This window comes from Grammomys surdaster, unplaced genomic scaffold (genome assembly GCF_004785775.1).
Source record: "Grammomys surdaster isolate TR1022 unplaced genomic scaffold, NIH_TR_1.0 125808, whole genome shotgun sequence".
Taxonomy (NCBI): Eukaryota; Metazoa; Chordata; class Mammalia; order Rodentia; family Muridae; genus Grammomys; species Grammomys surdaster.
Window position 1 is genome coordinate 932,518 of NW_021620639.1, and position 22,724 is coordinate 955,241.

General features: G+C 39.8%; 1 protein-coding gene across 1 annotated transcript in view; it reads right to left on the reverse strand.

Moving 5' to 3' along the window:
- Dnah14 (dynein axonemal heavy chain 14) overlaps positions 1-22,246 on the reverse strand; it is a 196,983-nt gene extending 174,737 nt beyond the window's left edge. Inside the window, exons 1-9 of the mRNA XM_028789300.1 lie at positions 22,216-22,246; positions 19,808-19,935; positions 17,448-17,600; positions 14,918-15,033; positions 13,781-13,843; positions 11,505-11,643; positions 7,969-8,100; positions 7,017-7,267; positions 3,310-3,325 (exon numbers count right to left, since the gene is read on the reverse strand). Of these exons, the coding sequence (XP_028645133.1) occupies positions 3,310-3,325; positions 7,017-7,267; positions 7,969-8,100; positions 11,505-11,643; positions 13,781-13,843; positions 14,918-15,033; positions 17,448-17,600; positions 19,808-19,935; positions 22,216-22,246 (1,029 nt within the window). The remainder of the gene's footprint in view (positions 1-3,309; positions 3,326-7,016; positions 7,268-7,968; positions 8,101-11,504; positions 11,644-13,780; positions 13,844-14,917; positions 15,034-17,447; positions 17,601-19,807; positions 19,936-22,215) is intronic.
- Positions 22,247-22,724: the final 478 nt, after the last annotated feature.

Sequence of the window (22,724 nt, forward strand, 5' to 3'; positions counted from 1 at the left end):
CCAAATACCACACACACATACACACAAACACCACACACATACCACCCACCCACCCCACATACCACAGACACACAGACACAGACACACACATACACACACAAACACACACAGACACACACACACCACACACCACACCACACACAGGCCACACACCACACACATACCATACACACACACAGAGAAAGAGAGAGAGAGAGAGAGAGAGAGAGAGAGAGAGAGAGAGAGAGAGAGTCTGAGTGAGACACATTAAAATCAGCCCTATGAGGGAATTTTGTAGATCCAAGTATCTACCTAAAAAATAAAAATAAAACATAAAATAAAATAATAAGAGAAATTCAAATACTGAGGATGGATGGGGAGGAAGGCAGGAAGAGCCAGACACCAGAAACTATTCAATACTGCAGGCCTGAGGGAACACAGAGAGCACAGAGAGAAGCTTCAGGAAGCCTTGCTGATGCAGCAAGTGATAGCACAGTGTTCAAAGACAGCGCACGGCTCTGACAGTGCGCGCCAGCAACTGCAGCAGCGATGCAGAGCACTGATGCAGGGGGACCGTGAGCTTGAGGCCAGGGCAGGTTACACAGTGAGTTTAAAATAAACCTTGTAGCACACAGTGAAACCTTTTCTCAAAGTAATTTTTAAAAAAGGAATGATTAAACAGAAAGAAATATTATTGAATCTTAAACTATCAACTAGTGGGGCCCCTCTGAGCAACAGTATTAGAAAATAAAACATTTCAAGGGTTTCACATTTAATCATCTAGACTCTATATTAAGTGAAAATATCCTCCATTAGGGAAATTTACAGCTTTAAGTGCCTACAGTAAAAACAAGCAGAAGGCACAAACAAATCAGCTGCTTAATGGTATAACTCAAAACCTTAGAAAAACAAGAACAAACCCAACCCAAACCCACTAGATAGTCATGAATGACAAGAGTCAGGGCCAAAAGGAAGAGAAATGAAGAAAACAGCACAAAGTGCCACCTAATCTGACAGCTGATTCTTTTAGAGGATAAACGAGACTGATAAGACTCTTGGCCCAATTAACCAAAACAAAGAGGAGAGAAGGCAAATTCACAGAATCAGAAATAAACAGGGAAATATAACAACAGACACCAATAAAACTTAAAATATTATAAGAAAAATTAAAAAAAAAACCTGTGCTCTATTAAGCCAAAAATGCCTAAAGGCAATGGACAAATTTCTAAGTTTAGCCAAACCACCAAAATGACCTGAAGAGGAGGTCAGCGACCTGAAGAGTTTCCTAACAAAGAGAGAGACGGAAACAGAAAAGATCAAACTCCGCTCTTTTTGCTGTGTTCTTGTAGTCTTTATACCATTTCCTTGATATGTAAACAGACTGACCATTACCACCTCATTTGATGGACCACAGACCCAGTAGTAGCAAATCTGTACTTCGCTGTCACCAGCCTGGATTTTCAGCTGCCTGTAAAGGGGTGGGATGCGGCTGGATGCCAATCATTACTAAAGTAGAACTGGCTTGTACTGAACCAGCCATGTTTTCAAGGGGTGAAACTCATTGCACACATGGTGAGGGAAGTTTGTGGACTTCGAGTGGAGGACACATGTTGCTCCTCGCTGGCCAACGGTACCTGCTATTAAAAAATGACCTATGTATACCTGGCTTGGTTCTTAAACTGAGGCCTTGCAGGACTAAGCCATCTGTGCTTAGTGGATGCAGAAGCTAGGCCAATGGATAGCGAGTGTGTTGCCCATAGCTTAAGATGAAGCAGTAGAGTTGTAAGCCCCTCATGGGCCTCAGGCACACCTTTAAAGCTAACCTCTGGTTAACCTGTGTCTGGAACCTCTCTATCTTTGATGACTGTTCTTTTACATTCATTCTGGATTTTAAAAAAGTTCCTAAGGCAAAACAAACAAGAAAATATAAAATAACCCATTTAAAAAATGACCTTGGGATCTGAAAAGAGAATTCTCAGAAGAAGAAAGAAAAATAGCTAAGAAACATTTTTAAAAAAATGTTCATCACCTCTAGCAGCTAGGAAAATAAATCAAAACAACTTTGAGATTTCATCTTACCCCAGACAGAATGGCAAAGATCAACAAAATAACTGGCAACAAATTCTGGAGGGGGCATGGGGGTAAAGGAACCTCATTCACTCTTGATGGGATTGTAAACTGGTTCAGCTACTCTGAAGATCAGTGTGAAAAACTCTCAGAAAGCTAAAAATAAATCTACCAGATATCTGACCCAGCTATAGCTATATCATTCTTCAGAATCCACTCCAGGGGTTCAACATTTTCCTCCCCAGATGCTTGCTCAGCCACATTCACGGCTGCTCCAGCTGGGACATGGAAACAAATGTCCTTCAGCAAATGGGCAATGAAAATGTAGAACACACGCACTGTGGAATATTATTTAGTTGTAAAGAAAAATAAAATTGTGAAACTTTCAGGCAACTGAATGGACTGGAGAATATATTGAGTGCGGTAACTTAGGTCCAGAAACAAAAACAAGTATTGCTTGTTCTACTTCATCTGTTGCTTCTACCTCCAAGTCTTTAGATGGGAGTATACAGCCCTGAGTAAGTGCAGAAACCAGAAAAGCAAAGGAGAGGCAGGGTATGGGAGAGTGACAGACAGGGCAACCACAGGGCAGAAGTGATTGGAAAGGTGAAATGGGAAAGATAAATACATATACATATATAGTTTAAATGAAGATTTCCCATCTTTTCTGATAAAGCTCCATCTAAGAGTCACAGACCATGTGACAAAAACTCTAACACCAGGCACAAGAGGCTCCCTTTTGAGTTGTGGGTCAGGGTTGTCCGAGAGTCTTAAAACGTAGACTGTTGCCCTTGGCTGCCTCTCACAGGCAGAAGCTAAAGATAAGTCCCTATTGATGAAGAGAAGTGCACTTTGGAACACAGGACCCAGAGGACTTGAGCTGGAACTGACTTGAAAGCCTCATGTCTCAGGACTTTTCTTCATGGCATCAGAGGGGGCCAGGTAAGCTTTCAAGAGAGGGAAGCAACCAACAGTCCTAGTCACCTGTGAGGCCCAGGAACCACAATAACGGGCATGGCACATTAACCCTTCAAGTGCAGTAGTAGCATACATACTTTGCTGGTAACCAGCAACTCACTAATTGAACCTAAGGCCTGCTCAACAAGAAATCATGCTTAGTACTGGAAATCTAGCCAACTGCCTGGAGTTAGTGAAGTCAGGGATCTTGGAGGTAAACCTATAACTATCACTTTTCTTTATTAATTCAATCCCTTACTACATTCTAAATATCTTTATACTCACAGATAAGTGTAGTTCTCATACATCATCAAAGAAAATTCTCTTGCAACAGATAGAGAACATTATGGAAAACCACAACCAATTAAAGTTCAGAGAACAAGAGAATATGTAGTGTCCAGTCCCAACTGATTTACCTACAACACAATTCTGGCACCTAAGACTCAGGGATCGTAGTGGACAAAAGGGTAGAAAGATCTTAAGAGCCAAGAGAACAGAAAGTTTTGCTGTGAGATTGTGTCTTCTGGAAATGTCAGAGGTACGGGCTATGCCCATGAAGTCTCAGCTGCGTAAACAAGACCAGAGTGGAAACATCAGCGGACTTGTTAGCACAGGAAGAGGAAAGTTCTTCGGCTCTCAACCCTAGACAAAGAACTAAGGGCACTGGTAACACTGAGTTAGAGAAATGGCCTTCCCCAGGTCTTTCCCCAGTTGGTTTTCCAATACCAAGTGGTTAGCCAGTATACACAGGTGACATTATATGAACTGAGCAGGTTGGATTTATGTACTTTGTCACACATAAAAACACACTCCACAATAATTACGGAAAAGGAAGTCAGACATTTGAGAGAGAGCAAGAAGTGCATCAGAGAGGCTTAAGGGAAGGAAGAGAAGGAGGAAATGATGTCATTACGAATTTTAAAAGTAAAAAAAGAAATGCAGCCGAACAGTGATGGTGCACGCCTTTAATCCCAGCACTTGGGAGGCAGAGGCAGGCGGGTTTCTGAGATCGAGGCCAGCCTGGTCTACAGAGTGAGTTCCAGGACAGCCAGGGCTACACAGAGAAACCCTGTCTTGAAAAACCAAAAACCAAAAACAAAAAATGCAAAAATATTTCCAATGAATTCAATGCAATACCTATAATAAAACCCTCAGTTTGTCATTTTTTCAGAAACTGGCAAGTTCATATGGTGTAGGGAATAATCTCTTGTGTACTGTGTAAAAGTGTCAACTGTCAATAAAAATCTGGTGACCAATAAACTGGAGTGAGATTAGAAGGTAGGGTGCTCTGTAGAGAGCTAGAGAGAGCAAGAGAGTGAGAGCAAGAGCAAGAGCAGAGGGGGGGGAGGGGGAGGGGGGGGGAGGGAGAGAGGGAAGGAGGGAGCGATAGAGGCTCTGGGAACTAATCAGGTGGGAGGATTCTTTACCCAGACTTGGAGGAAGTTGGACACATGAAACTGAGGAGAGGTAACCAGCCACATGGCAGACATAGAATAGTATAAACAGGTTAAGTGACTTACAAGCTAGTTGGAGAACAACCCTAGCTTAAGGCTAGGCATGTATTAATATAGTGACCTCTGAGTCATTATTCAGGAACTGGGGTATGGGTGGAAAAACTAATGGTTACAGTATGGAATGCCCAAAACAATGTTGAGGAAAAAAAGGGCAGTGTTGGAAGACCGACAATTTCCTGATACAAAGGAGAGTCATCAGGACAGTATGGTACCCACATAAAGACAGATGGATCCATACAGACAGATGGAATGAATAAAATCAAGACATAAAGCCACAGACATATGGCAGGCTGGATTGTCAACTGCCAAGAGAATTCAATGAAGGAACAATTGTTTTTCTTTTCAACAATAATGCTGGGACAATTGAATGATCGTATATGCGAATGACCTTGGACCCCTGCTATACTCTCTATAATGTTAACTTGCAATGTATCTAGGATTTGGCTAAAAAGCTACATTATTAAGTATTTGACCATGGATTAGGCAGTCATTTCTGAGATATACACAATCAAAGGGGAACACAGTAGATTTCATAAGAATCAAAGTTCTTCCTCCTTCCTTCTTTTTCCTTCCTTCCTCTCTCCCTCCTTCCCTTTCTTATTCTCCTAGGGTCTCACTCCCTTGTGGGCTAGCCTGGAACTCACTCTGCAGCCTTGGTCTGCTTTGGCTTGGTGACCCTCCTGAATTAGCCTTTGGAGTACTGAGAATACAGAGAGGCACCGCCATACCCAAACTAAGATGTAGAGTGCTTGTGCTATAAAGAGCACTGTGAAGAAAGTGAAAGGAGGGACCTGGAAGCCAGAACTGGTGTGTAGAGATGTTCACTCAGCTTACAGCTCAGTGTGAGAAGGCAGATAACCTGGTTTTAAAAGTGAAAGGTAAGTCTGAACAGACATTTCCCCACGGAAAACAAATGGCCAACAAGCACATGAAAAAAATGTTCAACGTCACTAGCAATTACATAAATAGAAACCAATATTGTTTAAATACTGATGGATACAGACTCAATGATTGTAGTTACTAAGTACCAAGCTCTTACTCTGTGCTTATTCTTAATATGATGATGCAGGCATTGTTACTACGTTTATTTTATACATTAGGAAATTAAAGAATGTATTAAACTTTGTAAGGCTAATTCACACAACTCCCTGGAGACAAATATATTAGCCTATTGGTCGGATCCACAAACAGTAGATTCACCTGAACTGCTACCTATGCATTCCTATCAGACCATAAAAGTGCACGCAAGACCTATGTGCTTTAAAAATGAACCGCAAAACAATACGCTAAAATTACAAGGATGAGAAAATATCTATATAGAGATAACAGGATAATAAGGCACTCATTTAAGAAATAAAAGGGTGATTTATCATTTTTTATACTTTTATAAGATGAATTAGCTTTAGCAATTTCTCTCTTTAATAAAAAACTATGTTTAACTATATTTAGTGTACCTATACAGGGTGGGGAGAAAAAGTGAGGGAAAGGGAAGGGAGCGAAGAAGAGGAAGAAGAAAAGGGAGGGGGAGGGAGGGACAGACAGAGACACAGAAAGATTTAGAAAAACATAAAAACATATAAAATTGTCACTAAGCAGCTTGCTCTGTCCTAACACTGAGAATTGTTCTGAGTTAGTAATGTAGAGAAGTAAAAGAAACTATACTTCTTTCTTTCATAGTCTTCAAAATTTTATGAATTGATATTTTTAGGTTTCTAGTTATAATCATGAAACTTTTCTAGATTTTTTCCTTGCTTCACAACTTAATTATCAGTAGATACTTGTTTTTAATAACATATCAGACATTTTCCAAGTGTTTTTTTTTTTCAGATGGAGAAAACATCTAGTAGATGCTTCCTGGAATTGATCCAAATTCCAATAGAAACTGCGACCTCTTCCAGAATTGTTCTGACATCTCATGAAAGACACAGTAAAACCACACTGTCAGATAACAAATGAAAATTTGAATTTCAGATAAGCACCAAATAAAATTTAATATAGGTACTTGGGAAACACTTATATGCAAAGATTATTTGTTGTTTTTCTGAAATTCAAATTTCATTGAGAATTTTGCATTTTATACAGGAACAAAATCTGCTCAGAATTTGATGGAAAGAAAAATAGAATTCTTTCTTCAATTCATGACTATTTTATTTTATTTTATTTTATTTTATTTTATTTTGGTTTTTCGAGACAGGGTTTCTCTGTGTAGCCCTGGCTGTCCTGGAACTCACTCTGTAGACCAGGCTGGCCTCGAACTCAGAAATCTGCCTGCCTCTACCTCCCAAGTGCTGGGATTAAAGGCGTTCGACACCACTGCCTGGCCCAATTCATGACATTTTAAAGGTATTATTGACAATAAGATCTGTAAAACCAAGTATGTGCTATCTACTACATGGAAGATTTTCAAAGTCTAACTTTAATTCTTGGATGTTTTCTCCATGAGCAGTGATATACTGCAAGAATACAACTTCCCGTCATTTGTCAAAAACTGTCACTTACCTCATGAGACTTTCATTCCTTTTTTCCTTTGAAAATGGCATCCTAGCAGAGCCTGTGAAGATGTCGAGGAGCTGGCTGAGGGCAGAGTTCATCAACTGTCGAATGAGTTCTTGAAACAGGTAGTCAATCAGCTTCAAAAACTTCACATTTGTTTCTAACAGACATCGATACTGGGGCAGCTTGAAATGTGTCGTGTCGATTTCAGACGGTTTTGACTCAAAGTATTCCTTAACATCTTTCTTTTCTGCAACCTATAATTCATAAGACAGTTGGGAAATGCCCTATGTTAGGGCCTTGTCCTATGTTAGTGCAGATGATCTGTAGTCTATAGTATCATAACTAGCCTGGATGACACATAAAAATAAATTTTATCATCAGCTTTCATCAATATTTTACCCCTATATCTACTGTGTTTGGACATCTGACAAGAAGAACCTGTTACATGTTCTGAAGCCAATTTTGGGTTCAGAATCTTAGAAGCAGATCAGTTTAGAAGTCAGACAGGAATGCAGGGGCAAGAAAGTGACTCCATGTACTCACAGAGGGATCTTGAGTGGCACAGGGCTCCTGAATTCCCTTTCTAAAATCCTTAGTGAAGTTGTATTTCATCTAGATGTTTCTCCTGAGTTCTTAATCTTATGAACACTAAGACCTTAGGAACTAATCAGGTGCCCTCCATATGTCAGTGCAGGCTAGATAGGAAGCACCTTGAAGTTACAGAGATATTTATAGTTCATGAACTCACAGATATACATCTACAAATACATACATACATTTTTTTTGTATTTTGCATCATGCCTGGAAAATTTCATACTAAATATAATACCAGTTGGTTGGTTACATAGCCACCTTTGACTCAACTGCTGATTTCCAATACTTTCTTTTTTCAGGAATGCAATTTGGAATAATCACTCAGTACGCGGTAATAGGACAGACGCAGTTGCAGAATTACCTTTAAGGCTGTACTCTTTATCTCTACTATTGCTTTATTCCTGATCTCCTCAAATTGCGCCACTGCCTGGGTGGCTTGCTGTAACTGCTCCTCACAAAATGTCTCCAGAACGTATGTTCGGGAAGTGTCCACCTAGTTAAATGGCAATAAATGTCACATGTTTGAAAATGAAAAATCAGTTACAAAGAACAAGAGAAAAGGCATATGATCACCTCTCCATGGCATGCAGTAGAGCACAGCTCATAAATATATATATATTCTTTTATGCTTTACATACTATGACTTCAATGTTACTCAAATTTAAATCCTCATAGATAAATGTAACTAAATTTTTATGTTTTTTTGAGTCAGGGTCTCAGTTATGACTTCTTAGCTGGCCTAGAACTCATTCTGTAGACCAGGCCGCAGACTCATAGACATCTGCCTGCCTCTACCTCCCAAGTGCCAGGATTAAAGCCATGTACCACACCATGGCTAAATCTTAATAAAAATAAAAAAATACTTATTATTTAAAACTACGGTTTAAGCTAAAACAACTTAAATTAATGCAGAGCAGAAGATTGTTAAATTATATATTTTTTTTAAAATTAAGAAAGTGAAGGTATCATCTATGAAACCTGGGATCACTTTAATTCCAAAACTTACCTTTGCCTTTCAGATCTCAGTTATTTGTTAATATAAAAACATGAGCATGTTCTACAGGATAAACCTGGGTTTGGAAGGCGGTTTGCTTCAACAAAGCATGAGGAGCTATGGTTGGAGCCGAAGCACACACACAAAGCTGGTGTGGTGCTGCATGCTACATATCTGTAACTCTAGTGTTGAGGAAGCATGAGAAAGTCAGGCCCTAGGACTTGCCAGCCAGCCAGTCCAGCCAATTAGTGACTGTTAACTTCATTGAAAGACGTCTCCTCAAAAGCTAAGGGGAGCAGTAGAGGACGTCTGACTTCTGTTTTGACCCCCCCACACACACACACACATGCACATGCACTCTCCCCCTGGCCTGCCCTTATCTGGGATGACACAGAGTAGCATGAACACACACAAGTTAAAAATTAAATAACTACAATACATTACTGAAGATCTCCCTGGGAGAAATTTCCAGGAACGACACAACCAATTTTGTTGGTAATACAGAAGGTATAATCCATTTGAGTACATGGTATAAATCACCCTTCTTTCAATATTTTCTTATTTTTCTATGGTGTGTTAATTCTCTTGCCACAGCATGGTTCATCAGTAAATATGCAAGACTGTAACTTTAGTTTTTCAAAAGTCCATGTACTGGCTGGTTTTATGTGTTAATTTGACACAAGCTGAAGTTATTACAGAGAAAGCAGCCTCCCTTGAGGAAATGCCTCCATGAGATCCAGCTGTAAGACATTTTCTCAATTAGTGATCAAGGGTGGGAGGGCCTAGTCCATAGTGGGTGGTGCCATCCCCTGGGTTGGTAGTCTTGGGTTCTATAAGAAAGCAAACTAAGCAAGCCAGGGGAAGCAAGCCAGTAGTAACATCCCTCCATGGCCTCTGCATCAGCTCCTGCTTCCTGACCTGTTTGTGTTCCAATCCTGACTTCCTTGGGTGATGAACAGCAATGTGTGACTGTAAGCTGAATAAACCCTTTCCTCCCCAACTTGCTTCTTGATCATGATGTTTGTGCAGGAATAGAAACCCTGACTAAGACAATCTACTCCTAAGTTTGAAACATTTAAAGTTTCTGCCTTATTCTGTGAACATGGACAAACCATGATCTCTTTCAGTTCTGTCATTTGTAAGTAAAATTTTGGAAGGTTCCTGATGCTCTGAGGAAAGCTCAGAGAACCCAAAGTCTCCAGGAAACTCAAACATCCTTTCTCTGTCATTGTGAGCACTGTGACCCACTTGTGTCTTAGGCACAGACATGGGTTTCCTGGACTGCTTAGCTGTCCTGTTCATCAATTTCTTTCTTTCTTCCTTCCTTCCTTCCTTCCTTCCTTCCTTCCTTCCTTCCTTCCTTCCTTCCTTCCTTCTTTCCTTCCTTCCTTTCTCTTCCTTCCTTCCTTCCTTGCTTCCTTCCCTCCTTCCCTTTTCTCTTCTTTTCTTCCTCCTCCTCTTCTCCTTTTGTTTTCTGAGACAGGTCTCACTATGTAGCTCTGGCTGGCCTTGAACTCACAGAGACTTGTCTGCTTCTGCTTCCCAGGTACTGGGATTAAAGGTGTGCACCACCATACCTGTCTCCCTATTCATCATTTAAAATTTTTGTTATTTAGCTTATTCATAAGACAACCTAAAACAGGCATTTCCTCCTACACAGAAACCATATAAAGATATTTCTTGCCTCATCTGTCTCTGAGATGAACTGAATTTTATAGTTTTGAAATAATACAGTCGGTCATGGTAGCATAGTCTTATAATCTTAGCGCTGGAAAAGCTAAGGCAGGAGGATTATAAATTACAGGCCAGTCTGGACCTCACAGCAAGCTTTAGGCCAACTGATGAACACAGAAAGATCCTGTCTTGTAAAACTAAGAGAAAAAGGAAGAGGGAAGCACTGATGCTAGCATCCTCAATGCGGATACATAAAACGCAGCTGGGTGGAGGCGGAGGCAGGGGGATCTCCCGACTTCTAGGCCAGAGAGCTACACAGCATAGTCCATGACAGCCAGGGCTACACTAAGAAACCCTGGATCAAAAACCAAAAACCAAAAACCAAACCAAACCAAACAAAAAACAAACACACAAACAAAACCAAAACATATTCTATATGTAGGGATTAATTCATCCTCCTGAATTTTCATTTGCTCAAAGAATATTGAATAATTTCTATATAACCTTGATTCTAAGTTATGTTGATTTGATTCTAAACTTATGTTGATTTAGGTATTTTGTTAGATATTGATCTTATTACATGTGCGTATTCAACACAAAAACATTTCTGAGATTATCAAACTGCTAACTTGTCCAATCCCTTTACATTTCTCTTTCTTGATGTAGAGACATTTTACCTTCCAGCATCTCCCTACATACTGGGACAGTGAAGTAAAATCTGCTGGAATCCTGTTTAACTCTATATGGAATACTTAAGACTTATAGTTCTGTGTGTTTAATATTTTTCAAAAAAGCTTACAAAAAGCTAATTATATCAGGTCACTTGTAAGCTCATCTTTCCTAAAATTGTGAAACAGGAAATTTCGTTCATTAAACCAAGACTGCTGAATTGCATCTTGTGATAAATTCTTGATATGGAATACCAAGGGATGAGACGATACTAACCACCATGTGTTAGAAACTATTAATTACAAGTAAGTTTGCACTTCCAAGAGACATGTGACAATGGCTTCAGTCACTTCTGTTAAAGCATCAGCCAGAATTTATAAGAAACGTTAACTCCTACAACTAACGGCCATCATTCTCCATGTCCTTCACTGCTACTTATCACGCCATCCACAGTGACTCACTTATGGATCTAGAAATTGTTTCCTTTGTCCAAAACTGCATGCATAGCCTTTCCAGACCCCTTGTACCTGTACTGGTTTACAGGGACTGCATCTACTCACCTTGATAAGGCAGATGGCAGATGGATTGTCTTCGTTGTTCTTTTTGAGAGTCAGGGCATCTTCACAGAGTCCTCTCACATAAAGCAAACAAGTTTGAAATAACTCATCAGCATAAAAAAGGTGGTTGTACAGGTATGATCTGAAAGGAGAAGGTGACTTAGCTCTCATCCAAAAGAAAAAGACAGGTGTCATCACTCCACCAAGTCCTACGAGTTTTGATGTATCAAGCGGTGTTATGAAAAATTATTATATGTACCATCAACTTAGTAAAATTTTAAGATATATTTTTGTTTTCTTTTATTTTTATGTGCATTGGTGTTTTGCCTCTTTTGTTTTGTCCGTGTGAGGGTGTTGGATCCCTTGGAATTAGAGATACAGACAACTGTGAGCTGCCACGTGGCTGCTGGGAACTGAATCCGGGTCAAATCTAAATAATTTTCTCCAAGTAACAAGAAGAATGTTCAATGGATAAGGGACAGCTTGGATAATAATTCTTGAAAACTCCTATCTGTATCATAAAGTAAAAAAGGGCTTTTTTCTTCTTTCTGATCCTCTTTTTCTATGTATCGTGATCAAAAAGGTAGGACAAACCACAGCCAGTGACATTGGAAACAGAAAGGGCAGAATGGAAGCAGGAAAAAAGTTAGAATGGAAGAGAGAAGATTCCTTAAGACCTGAACCAGTCGGAGCAAAGCTTGCTTCTGTGGAGAGCGGGTCCTTCTGCCTTCCACAGTCCTCGTGTGGCCACAAAGATAGACAGATGGCAAATACATGCATCAAGAGACAGTCACCATTAAAGGAATGAAAGTTAGAGTCATAGCATTAAGAAAACACTGATTAAAACATGCTGAGATGCTTCTATACCCATCGGAATTCTGAAATAAAAACTAGTGACAACACAAGTGATATCAAGGATGTGAAGAAAACTGAATTGATCATGGGAATGACATAAAGCACAGCTATTCTAGAAATTATTTTGTCAACTATTTCAAAAACTAAATACAGCTGGCAGGATTGCCTTTGCCTATAATCCCAGTGCCCAGGAGGCTGAGGCAGGAAGGTACCAGGTCAGCCTGGGTATACAGTAAATCCTTGTCTCAAACAAAGAATTCAACAAACAATAAAAACCACTCAAACATCCAATGACCATATGACTCAGACTTTTAACTTTGGGTGTTTACCCCAGAGAAATGGAAACATACACGAATATTTACAGCAGCTTTCTATGACAGACAAAACTCTAGAAAATATGCAAGTGTACATCGATAGAGAAATGGGTTTAACAAACACAGTACAGCTGAATCTAAGAACACCATTGAGCGCTAACCAAACAACTATTGATATAGGATTCTTTCTACATAATGATTGGTTTTTTTTGAAACCTCTTTACTGAAGCATGATGAACAGGGCAAAGACTGAGACAGAAAGACAGATAGACAGACAGACAGACAGACATTTGGAGCCCAGTGTACATGTGAGAACCACCATCACAATCCATGTCTTAAGATGTGAACTTGCCTCACATCTTTATTACTATATCCGATAAGAACATTCCTTCAAAGACAAGACTATAGAGCCAGAGAATAGATCAGTAGTTACCACAGAGTAAGGAGAGGCACTGGGCAAGAAGTGATGGCAGCCATGAAGGCAAGTATGACAGATACTATGGTGACAGTAATATCCTGTATACTAATTAATATCAACATTCTGTCAATCATAATGTTCCATAATATTGTGAGCTGTGGAACCTGGGGTGTGGTGCGGGGGTAGGTAAAGGGCACAGAGGATTTCTCTGTGTTGTGTCTTACAACTGTATTTCAAGTCACAATTATAACAATAAAATGTTTACTAAAGACAAGAGAAGCACTCAGTTGCTTGAAATTGCACAAAACAAGAACAACTGTTATCTCTGACTACGTCATTTCTGTTTGGGGAAAGAAAAACAGAAAACAAAAACAAACAAGAAAGATGAAGAGACCATAGAAACTTGGCAGGAACTCACAGCAGTGTGGTCACAGAATGGCACCCTGTGATGTATTAGAAGCATTTAACTAGCTTCATAGAACAAGGGTGGGTAAAACTGCTGGCCTGGGGATAGATCTCAGCTGCGGAGCACTTGCCTAGTGTGCACAGGGTTCAACGTTCTTCCTGTAGTATCAGAATATCAGCACAATGTGACTTCCCAATGTGAATTAAAATTCAAGTGTCTCCAACTCATACTACATTTGAAATCGTTTTGCTTTTGGAATTCATATGCATTGTATATTAAGACTTACCTGCTAGTCTCTGTCTTACGTCTTTTAACATTCAGTTTCCAAGTAACAAAGGCTTTATTTATCCTGAAAAGAAAAAAATACTTCTTGAAGTCTTCCAAGTCATATAATTACATAGATATAGAACTTGCTTGGCTGCAACATCCAAATAAATATTTTTAAAAACGAAATGTGTTGTTACACATTAATTACACATTATGATCTGTATATATATTATACATATATCATATAATATACATACTATATATAAATATATAATACATGTTATAAATGTGTATACAACTATACATATACACAATTTATACATTGTGATATGGAAACAGTGGGGAAGAGAATCCAGCTAGGGAGGGGAGAGGTCAATACAGAAGGAAGAGGGAGGAGAAATAAATAACAGCACATTGTTTGAGAAAGCCTCAAGGATTTTTACTATTTGTCTATAATCACATACATTTAGATATACGTGTGCATATATCATAAACTATGAAATGTATTCTATACATTAATTAGCTTGCAATATGAACAGAAATGGAAACCATGGAGAGAGGCATCCAACTAGGAAGGAGTCGGATTATAGATATATCTATCTTAGATTATATATACTATCTATAGATGTTGGTAGGTAGGTAGAGTAATAGATGTAGCTGCTTGTATTGCTTGTATTATGGATGGAATGCTAATTATGTTCCCCAAAAATCTGTTTACACGAGAGGGTCTGCATGTAGCTTTTTGGGACCCTGCCCCTGCCCCCAGTTGGTTCTGATTGGTAAATAAAGATGCCAGCAGCCAATAGTTGGAGAGGACAGAGGCAGGATTTTAGGATTTCAATAAGAAGGGCATAAAGAAAAGGTAATGATTTATTAGTGATTATTCAGTAATGTTTGACATCATTTTTTGTAACATTTATCCAGAAAAGACTGAAATTAAAAAATTTTGTTCTGAAGTGGATAAAGTTCCTTAGTCTAATACACATTTACGGAACACCCCAGCCCCTATAAAGCCCCAAGCACACACGCACGCACGCACCCATGCACTCACGCACGCACGCACGAGCAGCGTCCCTCTGGTGGGTTCAGATGCTGTGGGAAAATTGCTGTTACTACAGAAACTACCAAACATGAGTTTTCTTTGTGTCCATCTCACCGGAAGTTGTAAAATATCTTAAACTTCTGCAGTAAGTAGAAGTAATGTCTTTCTGAAAGCCAGTCCAGAGTAGGCATAAGTTCCACCTCTTCCATGTTGACGCCCGTTTTAGTGATCTATGATTACAAAGCACAACGCGTGACTTCACTTCTAGTTTCAAGATGCTGAAAAGGCCCATAGTCACGTGTTACACCCCGCTCCTCATCCACTTCATCTACAGCCTAATCTGACTTCCTTCCACACAGCTACTACCAGTGACATTTTCTCCAGCTTGCTTTCTTGTGCTCCTACAGAAAGAACAGGAAAAACTTCCTCTCTATCCAGAGATATTTTTACAAAAAAATCTCGACAAGTTTTCTGCCTCACAATTTTCATGTTTTGTATAAGTTATGGCATGGCTGAGGACGCAGCTCAGTGCCAGGAAGCCTGTCTCGCGCACATCAAGTCCCAGGTTTGTGGTCCTGCTCCAATATACTGTTGAGTTGATTTTAGTTTGACAGTTGGGAGAGCAGAAGAAAACAGATAGCTATTAAACAAAGGACCACAATTGGCTAATTACAATCTGTGGTCATAGTGCTAAGGACATAACCGGAGGATTTCTACATCTGGTAAAGTTTCTGACCAATACACCAATAGAAGTATTCCTCGTGGAGCTGGAAAGATTGCTTTACCGGTAAAGTGCTTGGCGCACAACCATGAGGACCTGAGTTCAATCCCTAGAACCCACCTAAAAGAGCTGGACGCAGCGGAACCCCTAGAGAGCTGGAGATGAGTGGATCCCTGGGGCTTGCTGGCTAGCCAGCCTACTTCTTTGGTGAGCTCTGGGGCAGTGAACACGCACACACACACACACGCACACCTACACGAAAAAGAAATATTTATTACTCCTATTATGCCAACAAATGCCTGTTTTCTAGTTTTCACTTTAAAAAATCATGTAAAATAAAAAACTAATAGGTGAAAAACTTCCAATTGAGTTTTTAAAAGTTAATCTGTACCAAAGAAGAAGGAAACATTATTATTAAGTAATTTTCTCCTAAGCTGTTTCTTAAACATTGATTTCCTAAATAGACTTAGTTTATCTAAACTACAAAGACAGAAATCATAGTTTCATTTACCTAAAATTAGACAAATTACATACAACTGTATGTGTATACATACATACACATAGAAATGAAACTTCTATGTTTCATAGAAATGAAAATTCTATGGACTGATAATGCTCCCTCCAAAAGACATATGCTACCTAACAAAACCACTAGCATTATATATGAGAAAGCTTTCCAGTTGTTGGTCAAGAGACTCTCAAAATAAATAGGCTGCTGATGTTGCCCTTGGTTGCCTCCCAAAGGTGGGAGATGTGTCCCCGTGGCTGAGGCTGCGGGATGCAGAAGACTGGAGCGGAGTCTGACCTGAGAGCCTCCTCCCAGAGGACTGGCCTTTACAGTTCTAGAAGGTGCTATGCAAGCCATAAAAGGAGAGAACCAATGAACAGTCCTGCTCAGCTGTGGTGCCTACAAACCACAACAATGACCAGCAGGGCACAATATCCCTAAAGCTGAGGTAGTGGCATTCCTATCTTGGTGACAACCAACAGCTCTCAAATGAGACATAGGGCCTGTTCAACAGGAGAGAAAAGATGCCCAGCACTGGAAACCTAGCCAACGATCTAGGACTAGTGAGGCCACCAATAGAAGAGAAGCTATTACAGCCACTTTGTGAGATCGGCCGGATTCCCAGCTGCAGTCTAAATGTTTCTTCTGACATCCATAGGTAAACGTAACCCTCACAGCACATACATCAAAGATGTTTCTCTTTGCAGCAGATGGAGACAGTTACAGAAAACCTCAACTGGTCAAAATGCACAGACGACAGATTGTGGGGTGCCCAGCCCCAATGGATACATCTACAGCACAACGCCTGCACATAACCTGAGGCTCAGGGAACATGGCAGAGGAGGGGCTGGAAAGACTGTAAAAGCCAGAAGACCAGGGAGTCTACTGAGAGTCCTGCAAAGGACAGGGGAGCTCCAGGCAGGATATGGCAAACATATAGCTGCTAAGTAAGACTTGAACAAGGACGTCACCAATAGACAAATGAAATGGGAGGGAATTCTCATCAGGCCTTACCCCTAGACAAAGACCCCCGGGTGCTTAACAACCGTGGAGTGAGGGGGAGTTGTGGGATAATAAAGAAACAGAAGCCATGGATTTGAGAGGGAAGTGAGTTGGAGGGAAGGATTATGGAAGGGGTTGGAGGGGCAAAAGGGGGAAATGATAAAACTGTATTTTAATTTTAAATAAGTAAAAAAAAATGCTACTTTTAAAAAGCCTCTAAGCTGGTTACTTTTCTGTTCCTCTCCTCTCATGTTGTGGTCAGGGCCTCTATGTGTACCCCAGGTTGGCCTCAGACTCACTCCCCCCACCTGTCCCCCACTGCTGGGATCCCCAGTGTGCACCGTCACGCTTGCCTGACCGGCTAATACTTCCTGATGTAATGCATAAAGCAGAGCCTATATATTTTACATTACCTTTGAGACAAACGAAGCAGTGACCATCCAAAATTCTTTGCAGTTTTTAGCTTTGTAGGCAGAGACTGCTTGAAGATCGTACTCATTGAACATGCCTCTGGTGTTCTCCCGAGGAAGGCAGTATACGAATTCACCGTCATCTTTCAAGCATTCCTCAGAAAAAGAAGCTTACTTTGACACAACTTTAATTAATTAAATGGCTAAATAGATCCAGGAGAAACAATGTTAACCTCAAACCATAGCTAATTCACTTCAGTAGGGCCAATATTATGAAAGGGTTAAGGCATTTCATTTCCATCCTAGACATACACAGTGATAAGACATTTAGAAATACTTATCCACATCCTTATTACGAACTTAATGGTAGACATTGAACAAGCACCATCTTCCATTCTGGACACATAGGCTTAACATTTGTGCTGATGTTGACAGGAGTAGGTATTCTAACAACTGTAGGTATCGTTGCTAAGCAGGCGATGCGCAGTAAGGGGTGGATACCATATATATATATATATATATATATATATATATATATATATACACACATGTACACATGTACACATGTACACATGTACACATGTACACATATACACATATACACATATACACATACACACACACACACACACACACACACACACACATATATATATTGTCTGAACAATGATGCCTCTGATAACTTTAAAGAGACTGGGGCTTGGTGCTTTTCAGTATAAATAAGCAGATGCAGAAGTTAAAGTTTTTGTAGATCACCTAACTTAAGAAACGTCATAGACTCATGAAGTAACAGAGTAGAAACTGGAATCCAAGTGTGACTTTAAATTTACCCTCGAAGTTTCTCCAGTGAGTGATAAAGTGTCAGTCTCATTTACTCGGTAGTATTGAAAAACTGGCTATCGCCCATTAAGGAAACATAAAATGTAAATTCTAAAGCTACTTTCTTTTAGTTTTGAAACATGCACTTTTATCAACAATTTTTTTAATCATACAAAAATTGAATTGAATCATCTTGGAGTAATTTTATTAAAAGCATAATTTAGTAATTGCTGATACTCTTAGAAGCTGCTGAATCAAGTGCACTAAACTGTTTCCAGTTACTGGGGTGCTTAGCTTTAGGCTCAGTTTTATAGTCTTCACCTTGTTTTTCTTGAAGAGTATTTCCATTGTTGTAGCTATTTGTTTTCTTATTTTGGGTCCAATTATAACCTGTACTAAGAGACTTTTAAAAATAAATTTCAACCCCGAAAATAAGAGGCAACGGGCAGTGAGTTAAAATGTGTGAGTCGGCAGTGACAAGCCTTATTGTAGCTGTTTGCCCAGTTATGCCAGCTTTGTTCTAATTCTATTTTCTAAGGTAGCTAGAAACTTGGTGTACATAGAAAACACAAGTCTCTTTTCCATACAAATTAAGTATAATTTACTCAAGGATCCAAAGCAGCCATGGACAGTAAGAACTCTGTTTTACACTTTCAAACATGATGTCCACAATCTACCTGATGCTATAGCACATTTTTTCCATTGACTCTTCACAACGCTCTAGAGAAGTTCCCGTTATCTCAATTCCAAGCTCAAAGAATTATAAACCTCAGAGTGGAGAGATGCTTGCTCAAGACAGAGATTCAAAACTACGAAATTTATGTACTTCCAGTCACCTTATCTGGCTATGAACAGTGACCAAAAGTCCTTTTGTCCTTAGAATAACCATCTGGAGCAGGGATTGGCAAACCAAGCCTGAACCAGGAGTCTGTTTTTATAAAGTTTTATCAGCACACATTCATGTCCATTTGTTGTACATCAGTGCTTCCTTGCCAGAGAGCATGTGGTCTGTGAAGACTGAAATACTTGTTATATGGCCCTTTGAAGAAAAAAACCTGACCTCAGGGTTCCGAGCAATGCTTCTTAAGAATGTAGCAGTTTACTGAGTAAACATGACTAGTCGCACTTTCAGTTTCTGATTCAGTCGGTCTAGTGTGCAGCTGAGAACATGAGCTTATAGTAAGTTTCTTAAACAAGCTCCTTTTATTTCTTTTTGTAAGTCACAAAGTGACAAACACAGACATCCAAAAGTAGATTCCAGTTTAAGGCACATGGCACACTTTCCTGTGACCCCGATAAATAAGAGGAAAAGATGGGAGGAACTTATGGAAGATGTATTATAGACTTAAAACCATCATGAAATAATTATGATAATAATTTATATGAAATAAATTATATTGGGATTCTTTTATATTTGCCAGAATTTATTGTAATTAATGTTATTAATGAGCGCAGATGTGATATCTACAATGAATTAAACAAAAGTTAATATGGTTTCAAATTTTAATTTTGAATAGTTGAAATTGCATAAAATAGAATTGTACCTTTAGGTTGCGCTTTGGAACCACAGCCTTAGGGTGATACTTCAGAGAACGTGGAAACGACGGTGTTTCCCAGTCAAGCTTTTCTCTCAGCCTAAAAATATGTTTCACAGCATCAGTCTCTTCTGGTTCTGGTAGGAAGAGGTTTTTAGAGTTCAGTATAAGTACAAGTATAGGCATCATTTACAAATATTTCCATAGACAGAAAAATTAAATAGTAATAAAAGTTTACAGGGCAATAAAAGAAGAAACAGTTAGCTTAAAATTAAGCTTTAATGGGAGCTCAAATGAAAGCCCAATTCTTTACTTTAGACATCACAACTTGCATATACATGTGCACATGCACCTGTGCACACATGCATACACCCACATAAGCACATATGTACATACACCACAAATACAGACAAGGAACAAGGTGGAAAATAACCGTATGTGAACATGAAACTTGCTAGTGGCCAGCATGCTAGATCTTTAGGGATAACGTCTACTAACGTCTACATGCCCCGTTTACTAACTGGGAGTTAACCTGAGGAGTTTTTTCCTTATGCGTTCTGGAAACTGGTCCTCTGTGGGGTCAACAGTTTGAAACTATTTTCTCCCATCCTGTGAGCTGTCTCTTCTCTCCAGTGACTGCTACGATGACATTTCTTATTAAACAACAGAACAAGTCACAGGAGCCTTTGAGAACCGTACAAGTCATGTTAATGGCAACACTGATCATAACAACTCATTCTGTATCTCAGGCCCTCCAGAAATCATGCAAGTCAGCTGAACAAAACCATTTCTTTTTGGAAAAGTGAAATTTGATAAAACAGCACCAGAAATCTTTTCTGTTTCCTCAAAACCAGCAAAGAAGGGACTAGAATAATTATGGTAGCAAGATGGCCTCTAATGTAGTAAGCTGTCCCCCAGGAGAGAATGGCCTAGCACCCAAGCCACATTCTACTGAATAGCAGAAGTTACAGGACCCCAGGGCACTCAAGGGAGGCTGAATTCTGTACAGATGAGGGTTTTCTGCTGAGATATTGAAAAACCCAAATGTCCCTACATGGACAAGGGGTTTGGATAGCAACAATGATAATTCCACCTCTGGACTGTGGTATTCTAGTAAGAAACAGGAAAGTTTCCTCTATAAAATTTATGATATTAAAATAATGATTTCAAATATAAAAAAGTATCAAAAATGTTAGTGGGAGAATAGTGCTTAATTATTTGGACATTTAATCTATATATTTAATCTTTGTGCCAGGTATGGTAGTGCAGACCTATAATTCCAGAGACTGAGGCAAGGGAATTTCAATTTCAAAGCCACCCTGAGTGACATAGTGAGTCTCTAAGACAGCTAGAGGCTGACAATATATAGCTAGATGTTAGAGCACTTGCCTAGCATGTTCATGGCCCTGAGATACACACACACACACACACACACACACACAAACGTACACATACACACCCCAAACACATATACCATACACACATACACCACACACACAGACACACACACAGAGACACACATACACCACACATACACACACCACACACACACATACCACACACATACTGTAAGAATGTAATTTCAGGTCTCAACTTGAACTTAAAATTAAAAGATCCTTAAGTTTGAGTTTCAGTTTAGACTCAAATATTAGCTGCCCCCCCACACCCCCCAGGCACATCCCGGGAGAAGCACATTCAAAAGACTCAAACAAACATTCCAGGAAGAAGGGCCCAAGATAAGAGTTTATCAGGGAGAAGAGCCCTTTACACTGTACACCTGGGTAAAGAGAAGCCACTAAAGCTGACCCTCTTTGTTGTAAAAGATAAGATGCAAATTTGAGTACCTAGAAACCCGGCCTGGGAACAGCTGTGTGAAATCCTTTCCGGTTATTGTCTGAAAAGTAATTAACTGTCCTTGTGAACTCTGTAAAAATGTTATATAAGCTGCTTGTAGATTCAGCTCAGGGTTCCTCTTGTTTGTGTACAGGGGAACCCCAGTATACTGTGTATCATCTTATCAACAATAAACTCCACCTTCCCCCACCCCCCCCACACTCAAGTACACACACACACACACACACACACACACACTTAGGCACCTCCCCCACACACACATACACACCCCACACACGTTTTACTAGAAGCATAAAACAAAGCTATAATTTGTCTTACATGGAGTTCTAAAACAGTCAGAGAATATCTTCAGTAAGTACATAATCCCTACATACTCTGTCAATTTTAGCGATATCGTAAGTTTCAAAAATAATTGAAAATGTAGCAATTCTGTACGGAGCAAAACCTGCAAGACTCAGTAAGACTTTCTCTTTTCCGTAAAGTGTGCCCAACACAAGCAGCAAAACCATGTTCCCGAGGCAGTGTGCGGCATTTCCTACAAGCTGGACAGGTCTGCAGCGTACCTGCTCTGTCATATGGTCGAATTTGGTACATCTTCCCGTTTGTATAGGCAGTCTGCTTTGGCTTTTCTTTTGCCTTCCTTATATCAGGGAAAAATGGTTTTGAAACTCCTACACATTGCTGACTGAACCTTTGTTCAAGGTAATCTGTGAAGAAAAACATTAAGAACTGAGTATTTACTGTGAGGATCCTTAGTAACTTCACATACCAAACAATAGAGTCAGCCATCAGATGAGGTGCTAGGAGCTCCTTCTGAGCCAACTGCCCAGGTCACAGGAACAAGTATTAGGCTTCTGGCTGTTTTCCTTTGCAAGTTACATGCCTGCCTCACCTTCCCTACCTTTGAAATGAAGAGGTAACGATTGCCCTGTAAATAGCCACTGTCCTTGCCCAGGGGTGACCTTGACAACTAGGCTGCACTGAGGTGCGGAGAGGAGCCAGAGCCTCTTGGAATAGAAGTTAATGACAGTGGCAACTTCTTATACTGATCTTTTTCATCTTCCATACCTCA